This window comes from Paramormyrops kingsleyae, chromosome 8, assembly GCF_048594095.1.
Source record: "Paramormyrops kingsleyae isolate MSU_618 chromosome 8, PKINGS_0.4, whole genome shotgun sequence".
In the NCBI taxonomy this organism is placed as follows: domain Eukaryota; kingdom Metazoa; phylum Chordata; class Actinopteri; order Osteoglossiformes; family Mormyridae; genus Paramormyrops; species Paramormyrops kingsleyae.
In genome coordinates, this window is record NC_132804.1 from 27,565,720 (window position 1) to 27,583,551 (window position 17,832).

Consider the following 17,832-nt stretch of genomic DNA (forward strand, 5'->3'; position numbering starts at 1 on the left):
CGTCCAACCGGAAAAGCACAAGTTAGAGAAAGATTTTCCATGAAAAAAGTACATGGCTTCACACTACCCCCTTGTGTTAGGAAACCAACATGGCAACTCATGGTTCACACAATGGTCTCAGTCGAAAGGATACAAAAAAAGTGCATGTATCAAAAAGCATAGCACAATAACTGAAAAAAATAAATTGTGATAAAGTACATTGAAATTTAGCAAAAAAAAAAGTATACATTAAGAGCATATACACAATACTGTACAGGAAATAAAAAATAATAATAGTTACCTGAACATCTGTCAACTCAAATTCTACCTGGAAAGCCAGTTGACAGCAGTAACCAGTAAGCCTGTGTTGCTGGATAATTTTGCTTTTATCTGGAAACAGAAATGATGGAATTATTTGCTAAACTCTTTATTTATAGGCAACCAAGATACTGAATAATTTTACAATGTCAAAGTAAGGTGGTTACTGCATGATGAACCAAGTCTTCAGCTACAATCTCTGCAGTTTCATAGCCAAAGACCCAGAATGGTAAAATCTGAATTTAGGATTAACTCACTTTTTTCCAGGGTCTTCACTCTGCACTCTGTCAGAACAATTCCGTTCATTTTAGTCTGGCGGGCAAGATCTTTCTCCAGCTTCTCCAATTCCATCACAAGATTTGAAGCTGTATCCATTTTACCTTCCCCATATCCTGTTGTTGACTTTGCCCTTAGACATGTCCTGAAATAAGCACATTCACATTGTCCTCAAGGGTCACTGACACCATGATAAATCACTTGGTTTGTTAGACACACATTATATACAGAGATGGAGATTTCAGGTCCAGAGAGCACAAATCCAAACCAAGATTTTGTTTCAACCAACCAGTTGAGTACACTGTGACTGTGACTCTTCATATTAAACTGGTTGGTTGAAATAAAGTCTTGGTCTGGATTTGTACTCTCTGGACCTGAAATCTCCACCTCTGTTTATACATAACAACTCTCTGCTAAACACAAAATAGCATTGGCTTGACAGGGAGCAAGTAATAAATAATAATTGTGCAAATTACAAAGAACGGTTAACTTACAAAAGTTTAGGTATGTCCTTATCAAAGTGCAAAGAGACCTCTCTTTCATTGTTTTCCAGATGTTCTTGCAATTCTGCAATTTCTTCTTGTAGAAGTTTAATTTCTGCTTCATAAGCTTCCTCCATAGCTTTCTATATTTGGGATTAAATGAAAATATATTACAAATATTCATGCATTTCAAGATCTGTGAGGATACACAGGCACAAAAATGTGGCTTGGAGTTTTTACAAGAAAAAGACTCATTTTCACTACCAGCAAGTCTTTTTTAATCTTAAGAGAGAACAGCTGGCCAGTTCTCTAGCACCAGTAATGGAATTAGAACAGGAAAGAATGGACTTGCGTTGCTGTTGTATCCCACTATCAAACTTTACTACATAATGGGTAGCACCCTTAACTAAATGCACGAAATATCTGCAACAGCTGGCCAGCTATGATGGCTCCTGTATGGTGAAGTGTAACTTAATTAAACCACCCCAGTTCCAGACCCGGAGCACTGTTAGTTCTCAGCAGTACATCTGCTTGTATAGCTCGCTCTCTCTCTCTCTCTCTCTCAGTTGATTTGTACAACCATGTGCTTAACCACACTTAATGTGAAATCTGAAATAAAGGAGTACTCTCTAGAACAGGGAGCTGTTGGACACAACCCCTGTGAGTGGTAATGAACTGAAGCAGCCTTCTGTGTGTATACGCAACATATCTTAATACAAGGGTTATATTTGAGTGATTGAAACTCTTAAATGGAAATAAGATCGAGTTGTTTAATACAGTGGTTTCACTGCTATGACAATTCACAATGTCATTCAATATGTGCAGCCACCCATCTTCTATAAGCATTTATCCAGTATACGGTCGGTAGGGGACTTTAGCCTGTCCCAAAAAGGAACGGACTAAGGGGGCAAGGCGGTATGTGTACGTTGGATTTAACTATCAACTACATATAGATTGTAGCAATATCCAGTGTACTGTAAGTCGAATAAAAACTTAACCAAAGCTCGTCTGTAATTTTTCAGACACAAAACGGAAGATTTGATCCACTTTGCTTGGTACAAACTGGAAAGACAGCTCAATCTCGTGTTGTTTAAAAACTACTATATAACACTGGCGATATTTATTTGTGACACTCGCTTAGCAAAATTAACATTCGTGGCCGTTTACAAAGGCTGCAGTGTCAGCGGAGGGCTGACACTTTCTGCATCCCTTTCACAGCTCAAACTGCATATACGGTTTTCACTAATCGACAGCAGAAATATGCCATGCGTGTTCACAACAATTATCAATCAACATTTTAAGTCAACGGCAAAACTACTAAAAGCCAACAAACTTAAACACTGGAGACTTACCGCTTTCAGGTTATTTTGAAGACCAGCGGAACTGCGCGCCCAGAGTGGACTCTACCAACTTCACCAAAACGGGGGGGTACATTTTACTACGTTACTCTTTCGATTACATCGAAATAATGAATAAATATATGCATTTATAATTATTAAATTGTCTGTAATATACATTTTTAATTCGTAAAAAAGTAATAAATGAGAGAAATAATAAATACTACTAGCTTACATAATTTTGCTGTAGTTAACTTGTAAAATATACCTACCTTGAATTAACGAATATCGATAACAACAATTTTATTTGAATATACATCTATTTAATTTGCTTTATTATATGTTTGTTTTGTTTTACGCCTTTTAGTAAATAAGCTTTTTCTTCTAGTAATAAGAATTTATTGACGGAACCTTCAAAGCGGACCCATTATTCGGTAAAGGAGTTCTGATGGGACTGTATTTTGAAAGCACGATGTACACACCGTTGTAAACGCATGTGTCTGTCCGCTTGATTTTGCGGGGTAATTGTAGTTTTGTAGGCATTTATAAATAGTTGATTTGGGTTATGTGAAATCTTTTTGTTTCTTTTATTTTAGTCGTTTTTGTCATTTCTAGTGATTGTTTCGTTCAGATATAGATTTACGTATTGCAATAAAACTAGCGGGGACTTGTGGAGTATTAAATCGAACATCGACGATTGTTTCCGAAGAGTTCCTGTTGTCATCTAATGCTGATATTTATGAATTAAGTAAAAATAGGTTTAATAATTTAAAATGCAGGATGTGAAAGATGTAAAGCGTTTATACATTGGTGGTCTTAGCCATACCATTTCTCAGAAGGACATTAAAGACAGATTTGGGAAATTTGGTGAGGTGTCAGATGTTGAAATCCTAACAAGGCAAGATTTAACAGGTAAGACTAACAGCCTGCTACCAGCATTGTTGCAGACCCTTTGCACTAAACCTTGTTGTTTACTAATCCTTATGGTTTTCCCTATAGGTGCCCCACTGAAGACGTTTGGTTATATCAACATAAACATTTCTGATGCAAGTCTAAAAAAATGTATGTCATTGCGGATTCTAGATAATACTTTATCTTAAGGAATGCATTTGATTTTTCTTTGTCAATTGATTTTATATCGTTTTTAGGCATGACAGTATTAAATAAGTCCAGATGGAAGGGTGGAACACTGCAAATCGAAGTGGCAAAGGAGAGTTTTTTACACAGGTATGTTAAAAAGCCATGAATATTGAAGAATCAAAATGAACAATAGTAATGAAATTAAGTATTTAAGCTTTAAGGTTTGAAGATAAATATATTATTTTCAGTACTGTTACGCCTCCAAAAAATCTTTCAAAACAAGGGAGGCCAGCATTCATTCAAGCAACCATAACTAATAAAAACCTTAGTGGAGACAAAAAAAAACAATATTGTTCTAAAAATGGATAGTAACCCATAACCACATATTATTGTGTCTTATGCTGCAGCTACTGATTTGCTCCTGGGGCAGAGAGTTTAAAGCCTTACCCAACCCTTTGACATCTTTTTGTCAAATGTTATACACTGTGTTTGTGGGTTTCCTTTTGGAGTTTAGAAGCATGCAGTTAATTAAGTTGGTATCTCTAAATTGCCCATAATGTGTGAGTGTGCCCTGCAATGTACTGGAACCCCATCCAGGATCTTCCCCTGCCTCATTACTTTCTGCTGGATAAGTAGTTATGGAAAATGGATGAATGGAAATTAGAAAATATGGAAAATGGATGGATGCAAGTTACAAAATACATTTGCTGGTTGCTGTAGACTTAATTTATTGGTACTTAGAGAATTCTTTAAGATTTCCTACAAAAAAAAAACAAACCTTCCTTTCATAGACTGGCCTTAGAACGTCAGCAAGCAGCTGCGAAGACTCAGACTTCTAAAGTGGATCCAAAAGAGACACTGATGGACTCGTTTAAGAAGGCGGGCGTAGAGAACTTCCACATGAAGTCAGCTGTTCCAGGAACTGAGATTCCAGGCCATAAGGTTTTTTGTGTTTTTCCCCTCTTTCCTACATTCTTCACCTTTAATATGCTTCACCTTTAGTATGCTTCAGCTAGAACTACTATTGCTGCTGCTACAGTAGCGCTAAGTTATTAAAGTTAGTGGTAACAAGTAGATACTAGTAGTTATGGAGGCTTCTGCTAGTTGGCAGTATGTCAGATGTGTCTTCTAGAATTTCACATCCAGCGTTAGGGAAGTATTCAGTAAATCAGTTTCTTGCAATAGTGAAACAGACCAAATGCACATATAGTTAATAGGTTTTTTAGGTAGTTCATCCCTGTTATGGTTTAATGGCTGTTTTCATTTTGTTTTTCTTCACAGGACTGGGTTGTAAGTAAATTTGGGCGAGTTCTCCCAGTGCTTCATCTCAAAAATCAAGTCAAGAAAAAAATATCCTTTCGTGGTTACTCGCTTTACACTATAAACAATAAATGGTAATTATATTATTTTGTTACTCTGTGGCTTCCATCTGTATCATTTTATATAGTTCTAATAGGTTACTATGGTACAGTACATTGCTGTAAGTTATCATGATGTTGTAGCTTTCCATTTAGTGTTATACACTTTATTTGTTAAGTGAGACTGTTACTAACAGAACACTGCCAAAAGCGATGGGTTAGGTCTAATTTATTACAGATAAATGCAAATAAATTAATTGTGTTTTGGCCAAATTTAACTTTAGCAGCTGCTTAGGTGCTGTAAGAAAACAGATATTTTGCCGGAGGCTAACTTTCTATGCTAACCTTTAGAAAGGCAATTTTTAATATAAAATTGTGCATTTTGAGCTGACATGTTTGCCTGGAGTCAGAGGAGTGCCCTGTGACTACTGTGCGGTACTGTGTTGCTGAGTCAGGCTTTCTGTGTGTGTTATACTTTAACTGGAGCACGTTTTTAAATATGATCCTTCAAAACACTGCCACAACATCAAGAAGCTGGAAACTGTAGTGACAACTGAGACTCCCGTGTCAAATCTAACTTGGGAAATACTAGATGCCGACAATGAAATTAGCAAGAAAAGAAGAGGAGAATTCCCGCCCCAGAAATCACTCCCTGCGAAGATCAGGAAAAATTCAGTGAGCAAAATTTTGATGGAATCGTATTCGGGAGCTGTGCCTGGCAGTCAACAAAAGGAAGAAAACCAGAGAAGGTCACTGAATGGTGCTGGTAAAGTTCATGTATTGCAAGACTTTTCTGAAAATCGTGGTTCTTCAGCACCCAAAAAGAAAAATCGTGAATGTTCACACTGGTGGGACAGTGATGTTGATTCAGAGGAAGAAATTAAAGTGTTGGTTGCATCAGAAAATGCACGCAGTTTGGAAATGAGTCTGGGAAATGAAGTTGAGCTGGAAGTGGTTGGTGATGATTTTGTTCTGACTCCAAATATTCTTCAGTTCCGGGGATCCAACATTTCTGAAGAGTTAGACAACGAGCGGGACTATGATTCAGCAGATACTGATGAAATTCTGTCCAACCGCAGAAGTTCTGGCAACCAAAAAGTAATTACTGAAACTATAAATGGTCCAAATTCCGAACTGGAGAAGAATAGTGAGACTAAAGCAACTAGAGGAAAGAGAAAGGCCAGTAAACTCATTACTGGGGATTTTAGTCAGAGTGGAAAATCAAGCTCTGATGAAGACGACTCCAGTGGGAATGAAGATTCAGATTATGAGGCTATGATGGCCAACTGTTACCGGCTCGAGCTTTCTCTAGCGGATTTGGAAAACCTGGCGAAAGGGCCTTCAGCCAGTTCTGAAGAGGACTGCCAATGGCCTACTTCACACAAGGAACCTAGTCAGTCTTCAGAAGTGGTATTGCCGCATAAAACAAAGCCATTAGCAGCAACGACTGGCAACACACCCGATGCTATTTTGGCGGCTATTTTGGCAGATGACAGTAGCGATGAGATGTGTGATAGAATGAAAAAGAATAAGAAGAGGAAAACCTCATCCCTGAGCCTTCCTTCCTTCATGGGAACAAAGTCCCTCTTCGGGCTAATGAATGGGGCTCAACCGGACTTTAACGTGAGAAGAAAAAAGCAGTCGGACTTCATGATGATGGAATCTGAATCAGAGCCAGCACTGGATTCCTCATCAGATTCAGTACCCTCAGAAAAGCGAAGCAGCGACGTAGAAACCCTAACAAATCAGCCAAAAGACAAAGCGGTGAATTCAAAACCCTTGTCATTTGTCGGCGGCATGGCAACAAAGAGAGAGAATGGAAAATCAGAGGAGTCCAGCAGCTCAGAGGATGAAGAAACCGAACGATTACCCAAAAAGTCCAAACAACAACCTAAAAAAAAAGTAAAAACCAATAATGCACACAGCTGCGGATCTCAGCCCAGTTTGTCGGATACCCAGTTTCCAGCAAGCGGGGATTCCAAAGGGAACCATGGTCACATTAAAGATATTGTGCTTCCAAAAATGCCTGAGTCTTATTCGGAGAAGACGGAACCCCGTAATAAGACTCCTCAGTATCCAGGGATCACACGGACCTCTGAGAAGCAACAGGAGGACAACCAGAAACGTCTTGCGGCCCTGGAGCAGAAACAGGAGGAGGCCGAGCAGCAGAAGAAGCTCATCCAAAGCGCCCTGTCCAAATTGGTAAGTTTTGCTGGTTCAGCCAAGTGCTATAAGTTTGGCATAATGAAATGAGCCAGGAAAATCGGCTCATTCAATCATCTCTCTTTTTTCCTAAGGACACACCTGGGACCAGTCAAGGCAAACACATAGTGTTTTACTCCGATGACGAAAGCGAAGAGGAGGCACAGGTTGCCACTGAAACCCCAAGAAAGACCTTGTTTGAGGACAGCTCTGAGTTGTCTGAAGACAGTGCTAGCGAAGTGGAACCAGGCAAACTCAGACAGTCCAGCAAAGATTTGACTGTCAAGGTATGTTTTGTAAGCTATTTAAGTTTATCATAATTCTGTGTTGTTATTGTCAGTGAATGATTGCATTTTTGCAGTTACCACTGTAAAGATTTGGTGTTAATTGTCAGGTGTCTGCATGAAAAAAGATCTAGAATGTGCGAAGATCAGTTAAAGCAACTCTCACTAATTTCATTGGTTTAATTGATTAACTTTTTAATATATTCCTATATAGGAATTTCAGAAACAGGGAGGCAGCAAACTGTTTCTCAGCGATGAGGATGATGATGAAGAAGATGATCAGAGGTTTCAGATCAAGCCCCAGTTTGAGGGCGAGGCTGGACAGAAGGTGAGAATGCTTGGTGGTCAGTCACTCGGTGGATTAGGAGGCTGTGCCTGTAATCGGAATCTCACAAGTTCAAATCCCAGGGTTGGCAGAGTGAATTCAGTGTTGGGTCATTTACCCGCAGTTACTGCCTGATGCTGCTGTCTCAAAAATGCACATTGCTTTAAATAAAAACATCTGCTAAAGCAGGGGTGGGCAATCTTATCTGCAAAGGGTCCAGCTATCCAAACCCAGGTGTGAGGACTCTTCAGCCAATCAGTCCTCTAATTAGTAATCTAATTAGGGAGTCGCAGCGAAAACCCGCATACACACCGGCCCTTTGCCACCCCTGTGCTAAAGAAATAAAAATTGTCGGTGTGAAAATGCATAAGTGTATGGGGGGAAAAACCCAGAAGGAAAGTGATGTTACCAATTTTTTCCACTATGAAGCTAATGAAGCTGCAGTCCAGATTTGGGGCTGACGAGAGATTTCGCATGGATTCCAGATTTCTGGAAAGTGAACAGGAGGCCAGTACTGCAGGTCAGGCTGCAGGTGATACTAATGTTTTGTGTCTATGCTGAGACTTGAAATGAATAGTTTATCAGCTGTCTACCAGCCTTAAATACTCATTTATTTTGCAATATATAATCACATATGCTAAAAAATATTGGGGAAATATGCTAAAAAAAAAACATATTCTTTTTCAGCCATTTGGTTGGATCATGTTGTTTGGTTTTATTGCGGAAATCTCTTCTAATACCTCGGGCACAGAAGACAATCACGTTTTCATGTTGACTGTTAAACTTTTTATTCTTTCTTATTTTCAATAAAGATCACAAGTCTTGCAATGGTCTTGAGGTAGAGCTGGAAGAGGAAAAAAAGAAGAATCTAAATATCTTGGAAAGCGTTCTGCACATTGGCCTGCAGGCTTCTGAGACAAGCAAAGAAAGTGTAAAGAGCAGAACATTTAGGTAAGGATTAGCTTAAATGTGTCATAGAATGTATTTTTCAATGTTTTGAAATGTTCTGTGAACATAGTTTGGATGGAAAGTGTACAGAAATGGTTTTACAGGCCCATTTAGAACCCTGTTTGGCCCAAGAATGAAACAGGATGTTTTCCCTTATTTGGTGGGCTCATTAATATGTTGATTAGCTGTATTTTGATTGGCTGATAGTGCGACACTGAAATGGCTCATACAGAACCAGCATCTCTACAGTCTGCATTACAACAGCACTGTATTACGTTTCAGTCAACGGACCACATATGTGATCGTGGTCCCATTAGATTATAACAGAGCTGAAAAATTCCTATCCCCTATAACGTTATAGCGCAGCGCATTACTCGTGTTCGTGGTGATGCTATGTCAACAAACCTACTGGCCTGCCAGTCGTGTATAACTATATCGCATGCAGTAATGTACAGTACATAATAAAATGAAACGGGATGTACATAAGGTGCGCAAGTATGCATTCGCCATATAAAGCAATATGTGCAGCAATTTTTTGTAGTAACAGCGCAAATGCGTACTTATTTTGTATGCATTTGTGCAAGAAATGACCATGAATTTTAACCTTTATACCAAGAATGAAGCACACATTAGCTGTATAAAGGTTAGGATGCAGCAGTGAATGTGTACTTGCGTACCAGTTACGTGCATCCCCATGATAAACAACTATGTTAGCAGTTTATGCATTTACTATCCTGTACTTTTTACAGTGTACTCCTTCTGCTTTGCCACACGTAACCGTAGCACTCCCACGTAAAACTTCGGCATAGTTATAACTTTATTAGCGTTGTAACAAGAACATGGAAATTATTTTGCATCTCAGTCAACAAATGATTTTACGATGCTTCGTCATGCAGTTTTTGTCAAGGACTGCAGACAGCAAGCCGAGCAGCTGGTAAATTTTGCGACGAATCTGGACTTTTAATTATTTTATTTGTACTTCTATATTGAGTAGGTATTTGCTTAGCTAACCAAAAGTCTCATCAATGTCAGTATCCCAGATTCATGTTTAATGTTGTTTGTTATGGGGGCAACTTACACAGCTGGAACAATGCAAGTAAGCTTTTGGGAAACCTACCCCTGATCAGGACTTCTTATCATACTAGTAATAAATAACCTTTCGTTAATGGCTGTCAGTATATGTTTTTTTCTTCGCCAGTTTGTGGAAACTGCGCATGCACACCCTTGCAGGTCCATTGGGCTTGAAAGTGGACTGGTGTATGTTAAGTTTGGGGGTGTAGTTAAGGCTTACATAACGGTCTAGGATTTTTGAATCAGCCCATTTTACCTCCTCCTTTGACATATGCAGGATTCGGATTTCAAAGAGCGTGTTTGAGATTCACAGTGTGTCAATTCCATGTATTGAACTCTCCTTATTTAACTTTGTCGAAGTCAGTCCTATTTTCATTATATGGCACCTACAGGCTCCTGGAGTCTGTCAGGATTTCCTGTTTGATGGTGCACGTGTGTCGGATGTTGTCCGAGTTCAAAGAAATTCCGACATTGCATATTGTGGGAGTTCTACAGCATTTTCTTTGCTGATCATTTTAACGTTTTGACTTCTGTCCCTTCAGAGATATGTCAGCCTTACACTATGATCCCACTAGAGAAGAACATGCAGCTTTTGAAACAAAACCTGAAGAACCCAAGAAAGAAGGGTAATAATAATAATTCATACTTTTATTGATCCCAATGGGGAAATTGTTTTTACGCCTCCCTCAACTTGCTCTTTTAGAGTAACCTGTAGTGGTGCCCAGGGAGCTGGGGTTTGAACCGGCGACCTTCTGATTACAGGCACACAGGCTTAGCCCACTGCTGTGTGTCGGCGTGTATTCAGCTCACCTCATCCTGCCCGTGCAGGACCGTAGTCCCAAGACAGCAGGAATCCCATGCCGATGGGTGAACAGCTTTGTAAAATAAATGTCTCCCTGTTCGTTTTCGCGCCATAGCAAAGCCGCAAGGCGTAAGAAACGTGAGGCGGCGGAGAAACTCCCCGAAGTGTCCAAGGACATCTTCTACAATGTGGTGGTGGACCTGAAAGAGGTATTCGGACCCACAGACATTGCTGATGGGAAAGATTCTGTAGCGTGGGATAAAGAGGACGAAGAGACGACGAAAGAGCTGGATAATACAGCTGGAAATGCAACTGAAACCGAATCGTCAGGCTTCAAATTCTCATTCTTCGGCGACGACCCGGTGGAGGATACCACTGTGAAAGGTTAGATTGCCGGGAAAGATCGGAGCCTTGTGTTAGAATGGCCCCTGAATCAAGTTCAAGGAGAGGTTCTTGCAGAGAGTTAATCTGAGCAGCTTTTATGGAAAAACCAGCCAGATTAATATGATTTTTGCATAAGCATGTCTGGTGCACGTTCTAATTTTAAAAAATTGAAATGCTTAGATCATGGGCACTAAGACTGGTTTTTGTTTGTGGAACTTTGCAGGCATTGTTGTGTGTGTGTGTGTGGGGGGGTGTAATAGAAACCACCCCCCCCCCCCCCCAAAAAAAAAAAATCTCTCACCTTTCTGCTCTTTCAGACGACTACAAGGTGGAGCTGCTGAAAGGAGCAAAGGTGTCATGGCAAGCCGATCCCCGTTTTCAAGACAGCAGCTCTGAGGAGGAGGAGGAGGAGGAGAACCAGGAGGACAAGGAGCCTGAAAATCAGCCTCAGCCAGCCAGTTCCAATGAGTAAACCAGTCTTCCATTGCCTACCAGCTTTTACATTGACATGGGGAGAGCCACTTAAATTTAAAAAAAAAATTGCTTATTTCAGGGGACCGGGACAACCGAAGAAAACATTTTTCTTTTTCTTTGAAGATGATGAAAGGCTGAAAGGTATGTGTATCCCACAATTCTTAATGTGCTGTGTGTCCATCAACAAATGTGGGTGTGGCCAATATTCAATGTGGGCGGAACCTGCTGTGTGTGACACTCTCGTTCTCTCCACCCACCTGCTTTGGGTTGGTTGCTCAGAAGGACCTAAGATGTTTTGCCGAATGGGAAACCTAGAAGAGCAGAGGGAGACGTGGGAGGAGACTCGTTCATTGTTGATTGAGGTAACTGTCTTCATACAAGTCAGCTGTGTCATTTAAAATTCATTTATCTAAGTTGCTCTGATTATGAGTATTTTATAATATTAAATGAATTGTCAACTCATGAAGGGTACAGTCTTTCTTAATGACTATAACTTTATTTAAATGTGTATGTAGGAGTACAGGAAGAAGCACAGGAATGCTAAACGAAGGGTGAAAACGTCGTGGAGGAGCTAGTAGGAAGACAACTGGACTGGCTTGTCCTGCCAACAGGACGCACTCAGAATGTCACTATAGTGACACCATCTGTAAAATAGGTTTGACTGCTGGCTAAATATTCAGTTTGGATTAACAGATATAGTTTCTAGCTTTGTCACAAATAAAAGGCAGATAATCTGGCTGTCGCATTCCTCTTATAACTAAAAATAACCCTGACCTGATTCGATATCTTCCACCACCCGGGTCTGGTAAAAGCTTATGTATACCAACATGATCACCTAAACTTATTTGACTTTTTTTTTTTTATTACTTTATATTATCCATTTATTTTGCAAATGTAGACAGGATTTATCAAGAATGAAATACTAAGGAAAGGTATTTGCCGAAAATTGTTTTCAAACAGATCTAATTTTAAACCTGGTTCAGAATTATCTTGGCATTTCAGCATACTGGTTATAGTTTGTCTTTAGAAGGAAAATGACTGCGTACTCCCCGATAGCATAAAGGCTTTTTTAATCTTTATGATATATATAAATTCATACACATGCATAAATGTTTAGACAGTTCCTGGAGCACTTTGCGATGGTTTGTACAAAGTACAAAGGCCCTAATCTTTACCAACCATCTAACCTTTCACACAATTTGTCTCATGTTGACTGATTAGTATTTCTGTCAGATGCAACATATAACAGGTTTTGTTTGATTGCTGCTGCTCGCGTTTAAATCAGTAGTGATAAAGCATGATGTGCTGTACTCATTTTTGCAGGATTTAGCTCCGCCCCTAATCCAAATGGTTCAGGCTGACAGGCAGAATCCTCAATTTAAAAGACCAGATCACATGACAACTCCGCAAAAATGATTATCTTATTAGAACATAAAAATGGATGTTTGACACCCAGGCAGAATCATGTGGATATTTGTTTCAGTAGCATCTGTGTGTCTTTACATTTTCAATTTGCATATGTCAATATGTAGTTATAGTGCTGTACTAAATGATATAGCTACCTAAATACCAAAGATTTATGATACACTAACATCTGTTCATTAATCTTGTTTGTGGTTCAGCACGGAAGGTTGTTGATTCAAATCCCAGGGTTGGCAGGTGATTTCATCATTGGGCACCTGACCCCAATGACCCCAGCAAATATCTGACCCAGCTTTCTAAAAAAAAAAAAAAGCCTCTTGATTTAGATAAAAAAAAAAAAAAAAAAAAAACGATTAGTGATAACATTGGAACCACCTACTGGTGAAGTGAAAAACATTGATTATCTCATTACAATGGCACTTGTCAAGGATACCATTATATATCTGGCTAGTGAACAGTTGGCTCTTGAACTTAATGTTTTGTATTTTCCAACAGCTGGACTGGATGCCAGTCTATCGCAGGGCCCAATCACACACTTGAAATTTTATAGATGCCAAAGCTGTAATATTTAAACTACTTTGCCTTTTAGTTGAGGTTAGTCCATAAAAGGGCCAGATGGTGACTCATTTTAATTTTTAATCTCTGAATCTGACTGGTGTTTGTTCAGTATCTTGAACTAATTTGCTACTGTGTCATCTAATCTACAATTTGAACACGTTGACCTTGGTTTGCTAGCCCTCTTTCCCTTTTATGCCATGTTGCTACCTTACAGTTAAGGTGCTTCTTTAGGTGTAAAGTACAACCTCACAATACTTATTTGAATTTTTATAATGATATACATTTTGTAGACTGTACTACATCGGTCTCCAGTCTGAATTACAATAAAACATACTTTAAGTTAGAAAATAATCTGTGGAGTTATAATGGGGGGGGTTTGTTTAATTCCCTCGCCATCCGAGATGAATTGCTCCCTGTGCACGCGGTCAATATGTTGCCGTCCCCTGTTGTAGATGCGGTTTGAGTACTCACTAGGTAAGACGCCACTAGAGAACACTCATTCATGCGCACGTGCACGTGGAATGCAGACAAAACGCATGAATACATGCAAATGTCGTAGTTAAATTCACAGCCCCGTATTCGTGCAGCAGCACACCGTATCTACACATAGGTATTTTAAATCGACAAGGTGTTCATTCTTTATTGCAGTTGTCTGCTGACGCAGACTCCCTGCTCTTCAGTGGTGCCCTTTCTTCCCAACCACAGGATGACCTGCAAGTCAATCCTCAAGAATGCATTTTCATGTTCTATAGATTTTTTTACAGAAAGGTGCATACATTTTCAATATATATAGCTTTAGATATAGTATATTTTCATTTATTGTTTCCTTTTTAGAACCAAGTATTCATTTATGTTATTATTTGGGTGCTCTGTACTATTTTTTTTATAACACGTCCAGTGCACAATGTGCTTCCTGCGGTTTCCGGGAGGTCGCGGTTTGCGCCTCTGTTTAACGCTGGCAGCGTTTCACAGCGCCCTCTAGCGGTGTTGGGAACTTTTGCACGTATGAATAGCTGTTTGCACCCAAGCGCTTCGGGCGAGTACATGAATGGTGCGGCCCAATAAGGAAACGTAAACGCTGTGTCAGCAAGTAAGTTCATGAGGAATAAGCTGGCTAAAAGGCGTTTAATCAAGGTCCCCGATTCTATTTGCATAAACGAGTTTTAGCTCTGTATCAGAAACGGGGGCAGATCGCCTTTTTTAAGCTTTCACAAAATTGGGAACATATTATTTGGATGGCTTATTTTCTTTAGGGAAAATATGGTCGTGTTTGATCAAATTGACGGCGAGTTGAAGCGTTCGGTACTTCTCGCTTCTTGTGTCGGTGGGCAACTATGCAGAAGAAGCGCCTCGCTCGTTTTGCACGTAGCTCTCTGCTGGTTTGCACAATTTCAGTACAAACATTGGGGGAAGGGAAGGGGTGTGGGGACACCAGGTGCACGTTTTTGTCATAGACACTAATGCATAGCTATTTCATTTTATATCCTGGAAGAGCGTCATCTTAGACGTACACGCGGAACAGGGTACTTTGAGTACGATACAGGCGCACATCCTGCTGCCTTGGCTACCGTCTTTTTTCATTGTACTTGTAAACACGACATTATGGTTTATTAATTCATAACAAAAACAACTTCGCAGCCCCCTGTCTTCAGATATTAACTGGGGGGGGGGGGGGGGCGGAGCAGCTAATCGTTTCAGTGAACTAACGGTTTGACTGTATTTTGCATTTGTGTAAATACTGTAAACAATTATTTTTTTCTTTCAGCCGGAACTACAATGTAAATAGCCTATCGAAATTCATCCTCAAGCCAATCAAGTTAGGTCACAAACTACATTAGCTATCTCTAAATTTGCAGTTTAAAAAAGAAATTTGTTTTTCATTTTAGTTTTTGTTATACTGTGGTTTTAAATATGTTTGCAGGAAAGACAGTTTTACAACATTTTAAAAGTGAAGCTGGCTTTTCAATAATGGGTTTTGATTCACTGTTATACCAACTTTTTGACAGTGTTATAACCGTGGAAATAATCATTCCCAGACAACAAAGAGGCTGCAGATTAATAAGAGAATGCTTGATCATGGTTTTTATATGGGTTCAAAAATGCCTTGCATTGAGCTGTTTACGTTTCCACTGGGCAATATTTCACAAAGAAACATGTAAAGATACATGTTTTGTAAAGCTTAACAGTGTAGAAATTAGACCGCGGGGGGTCGGATAGGTGCTACCTTTCAAGAGTATCAAGTGGATAAATTCAGCTCACTCTCAAGGTCTCTGCATAGTTACCATACAGCTAGGGGCCTTGACAGCGTGATGTGATTGGAGAGAGCAGGTCCGGCCCCCTGCCTTACATATAAAAACCCTTCCATCTGAGACACAGATGTTTAAAGACACACATACACCCACTGACAAGATGGGGGCTGGTGAAGGTGAAACATGCCCAGACAAAAAGTGACACAGTTTAACATGAAGCCAAACTTGCTAGCAGAATAGTGTTCCTTAAGGATACTAGTAAAGGTGTTTGCCTTAAACAGGTGGTTGTCATTTTTTCAGGTTTCTCTAAGTCTGCACAACATGTTATGTTCAATGTTTTTTTTTTTCCTCCTAAGAAACACGCCCCCTTTTTTGTGTGATAACATAAAGAAAAATAAGAAGGCATACAGTAGATATCTCCATCATCATTTGAAAATATCTTAGGCTACGTGAAGACAAGAATGATTTATTTTGGTGGTATCACTATTCACCATACCTTGTTTCAAGTTTATGCTTATATTTTTAATTAATGAAATTAATTTTGTGTGGTGCAGTTCACTGTCACCTCCCACCTCTGGGACAAGGGTCCGAGCTTCCGCCACAGCTCCATGCGTGTGGAGTTTGCATGTGTAGTCGTGGGGTTTCCTCCAGGTACTCCGGTTTCCCCCTACAGTCCAAAAATATGATAAGGTGCATTGGAGTTGTCAGATTGTTCATAGGTGTGAATAGTGTGTGTTGGGTTATTCCCTGCCTTGTGTCCATAGGTTCAGGATCCTTGCAACCCTGCATGGGACAAACAGATACAGAAGATGGATGGAAATTAATTTTGCTTCTACTTCTGTTACAGAAATCGGATATCCGTGTCACTCATGATAAATATGGAATTTTTATCTTCCTACACATATTAAAACTCTGGAGGATCTAAATGACACCCCTATTTGAACAGTGCAATGAAGCAGAAGAGGATGAATGTGCCATTCAGATCAGCAAGTCCCATCGTTACCTTTGTAAGACAGTCACTAAGGAGACGGACTGACTGAAAAACACAAGGCAAGCAACAGCTCCATTTAACCATTCACTTCAAAAATCAAATTAATACAGTTTTATAAGATTTTTATCTCATGCCAATGTGTTGCATTTGGTGATATTTAAAGTAGTAAAAACAATACCGGCAGAAACAACCATGCAGTTGAATTTGTGACCACACTGTGTTAACTGCACATTTATTAATGTATGAATTGTAGATACGTTGTTCATTAATAACACAGACCATTCCCTGGTTGGTAAGAAAAAATTAAAATAAAAAAAACTACCTTGCCCTAACAATGGCTCCTCTGTGTAACGCCCATGAAGTTGAAAAACACACACAAGCCGTAGTACTTTTCCACACGGGCGCACTGGCAGCTCGACACACTCAGCAACACCCTCCCTTCCCCCCCCCCCTCCCTTCCACTGCCTCCCCCCCAAAAGCACGTCCCTGCCATACAACATGCCCGTGAGCCCGTCCACCTCAAGCAGTTCAAAATTAAACAAGCTCTCATATTACCATGGGGTCAGCATATTCATGGGGCTGTCCGGTCACTGACCCCTGTCATCATTGACTGCTCCATATTTGATTGGCAAGCCTGGACAGGCTATTTGGAATCTCTGGGAAGGGCCTGACAGTTGCTGGGTTGCTTGTAACTTTGTGTGTGAAGTGTGTGACAGAGAGAGAGAGTAGTGACTGGGAAAGAGAGGTGGTGGTGGGGGGGGGGGGGGCAGGACAGAGCTGTTTAGGGATCTCTCCCTATCTTTACCTCTGTGTATAATCCAGCCCAAGCCTTCAACATCCATGGGGGAGGGGAGGGGAGGGGAGCCAAACATTCTCAGTGGCTCACTGATATAGCATGGGGGCATGACAGAAGCCTTCCTGCTATGTGTAATCCGTAGCCCAACTCATGATCCCTGCCTCACTCCTGTTACTTGTAGGTCTCCCCTGCCTCTGAAAATCATTTCTTAGACCTGGGAAGAGTTCCATCTTGCTGATAGGTGTAATTGTATCTTTGGCCCCTGAAGTCCTTCCAGAGTGTGTAATAAAGAATGGAAATAGGAATGTGTTACAGATCAGCCTCGGGGTGGCACCCATCCCCCCGCAACGATCTCCAAGTCTCTCCAAGGCTCTCTACCTGCACACCGTCTTCTCCAAAGTAGCTAGTGTAATTAAAGGAAAAGTGTCCCTTTTTTCTCCTCATTGAGACACATTGAGTGACACATATATGCACTGGGTATCATTATGCAGGACAG

General features: G+C 40.2%; 2 protein-coding genes across 5 annotated transcripts in view; one reads left to right on the forward strand and one right to left on the reverse strand.

Annotated features, from left to right (window-relative positions):
- Positions 1 to 2,483, reverse strand: part of cenpp (centromere protein P) — a 74,370-nt gene extending 71,887 nt beyond the window's left edge. The window contains exons 1-4 of the mRNA XM_023799718.1: positions 2,408 to 2,483; positions 1,068 to 1,198; positions 555 to 718; positions 281 to 369 (exon numbers count right to left, since the gene is read on the reverse strand). Coding sequence (XP_023655486.1) covers positions 281 to 369; positions 555 to 718; positions 1,068 to 1,192 — 378 coding nt within the window. The 5' untranslated portion in view covers positions 1,193 to 1,198; positions 2,408 to 2,483. The remainder of the gene's footprint in view (positions 1 to 280; positions 370 to 554; positions 719 to 1,067; positions 1,199 to 2,407) is intronic.
- Positions 2,484 to 2,675: 192 nt separating this feature from the next.
- On the forward strand, positions 2,676 to 16,846 carry nol8 (nucleolar protein 8). Of its 4 annotated transcripts, none has more exons than XM_023799714.2 (17): positions 2,676 to 2,826; positions 3,229 to 3,304; positions 3,392 to 3,454; positions 3,541 to 3,619; positions 4,264 to 4,414; positions 4,754 to 4,822; positions 5,320 to 7,032; positions 7,128 to 7,319; positions 7,531 to 7,644; positions 8,071 to 8,173; positions 8,454 to 8,592; positions 10,203 to 10,286; positions 10,578 to 10,846; positions 11,164 to 11,314; positions 11,400 to 11,461; positions 11,600 to 11,682; positions 11,836 to 12,058. In XM_023799714.2, the coding sequence occupies exons 4-17, from the start codon at positions 3,543 to 3,545 to the stop codon at positions 11,893 to 11,895; spliced, it is 3,267 nt and encodes a 1,088-aa protein (XP_023655482.1). In that variant the 5' UTR covers positions 2,676 to 2,826; positions 3,229 to 3,304; positions 3,392 to 3,454; positions 3,541 to 3,542; the 3' UTR covers positions 11,896 to 12,058. The 4 variants fall into 4 exon arrangements, 3 of the variants coding, with proteins under 3 accessions (XP_023655482.1, XP_023655480.1, XP_023655481.1); XR_002836669.2 differs by lacking the exon at positions 2,676 to 2,826 and adding an exon at positions 16,397 to 16,846 and having other exon boundaries at positions 2,838 to 3,304; positions 11,836 to 11,975; XM_023799712.2 differs by lacking the exon at positions 2,676 to 2,826 and having other exon boundaries at positions 2,838 to 3,304.
- The last annotated feature ends 986 nt before the right edge of the window (positions 16,847 to 17,832 follow it).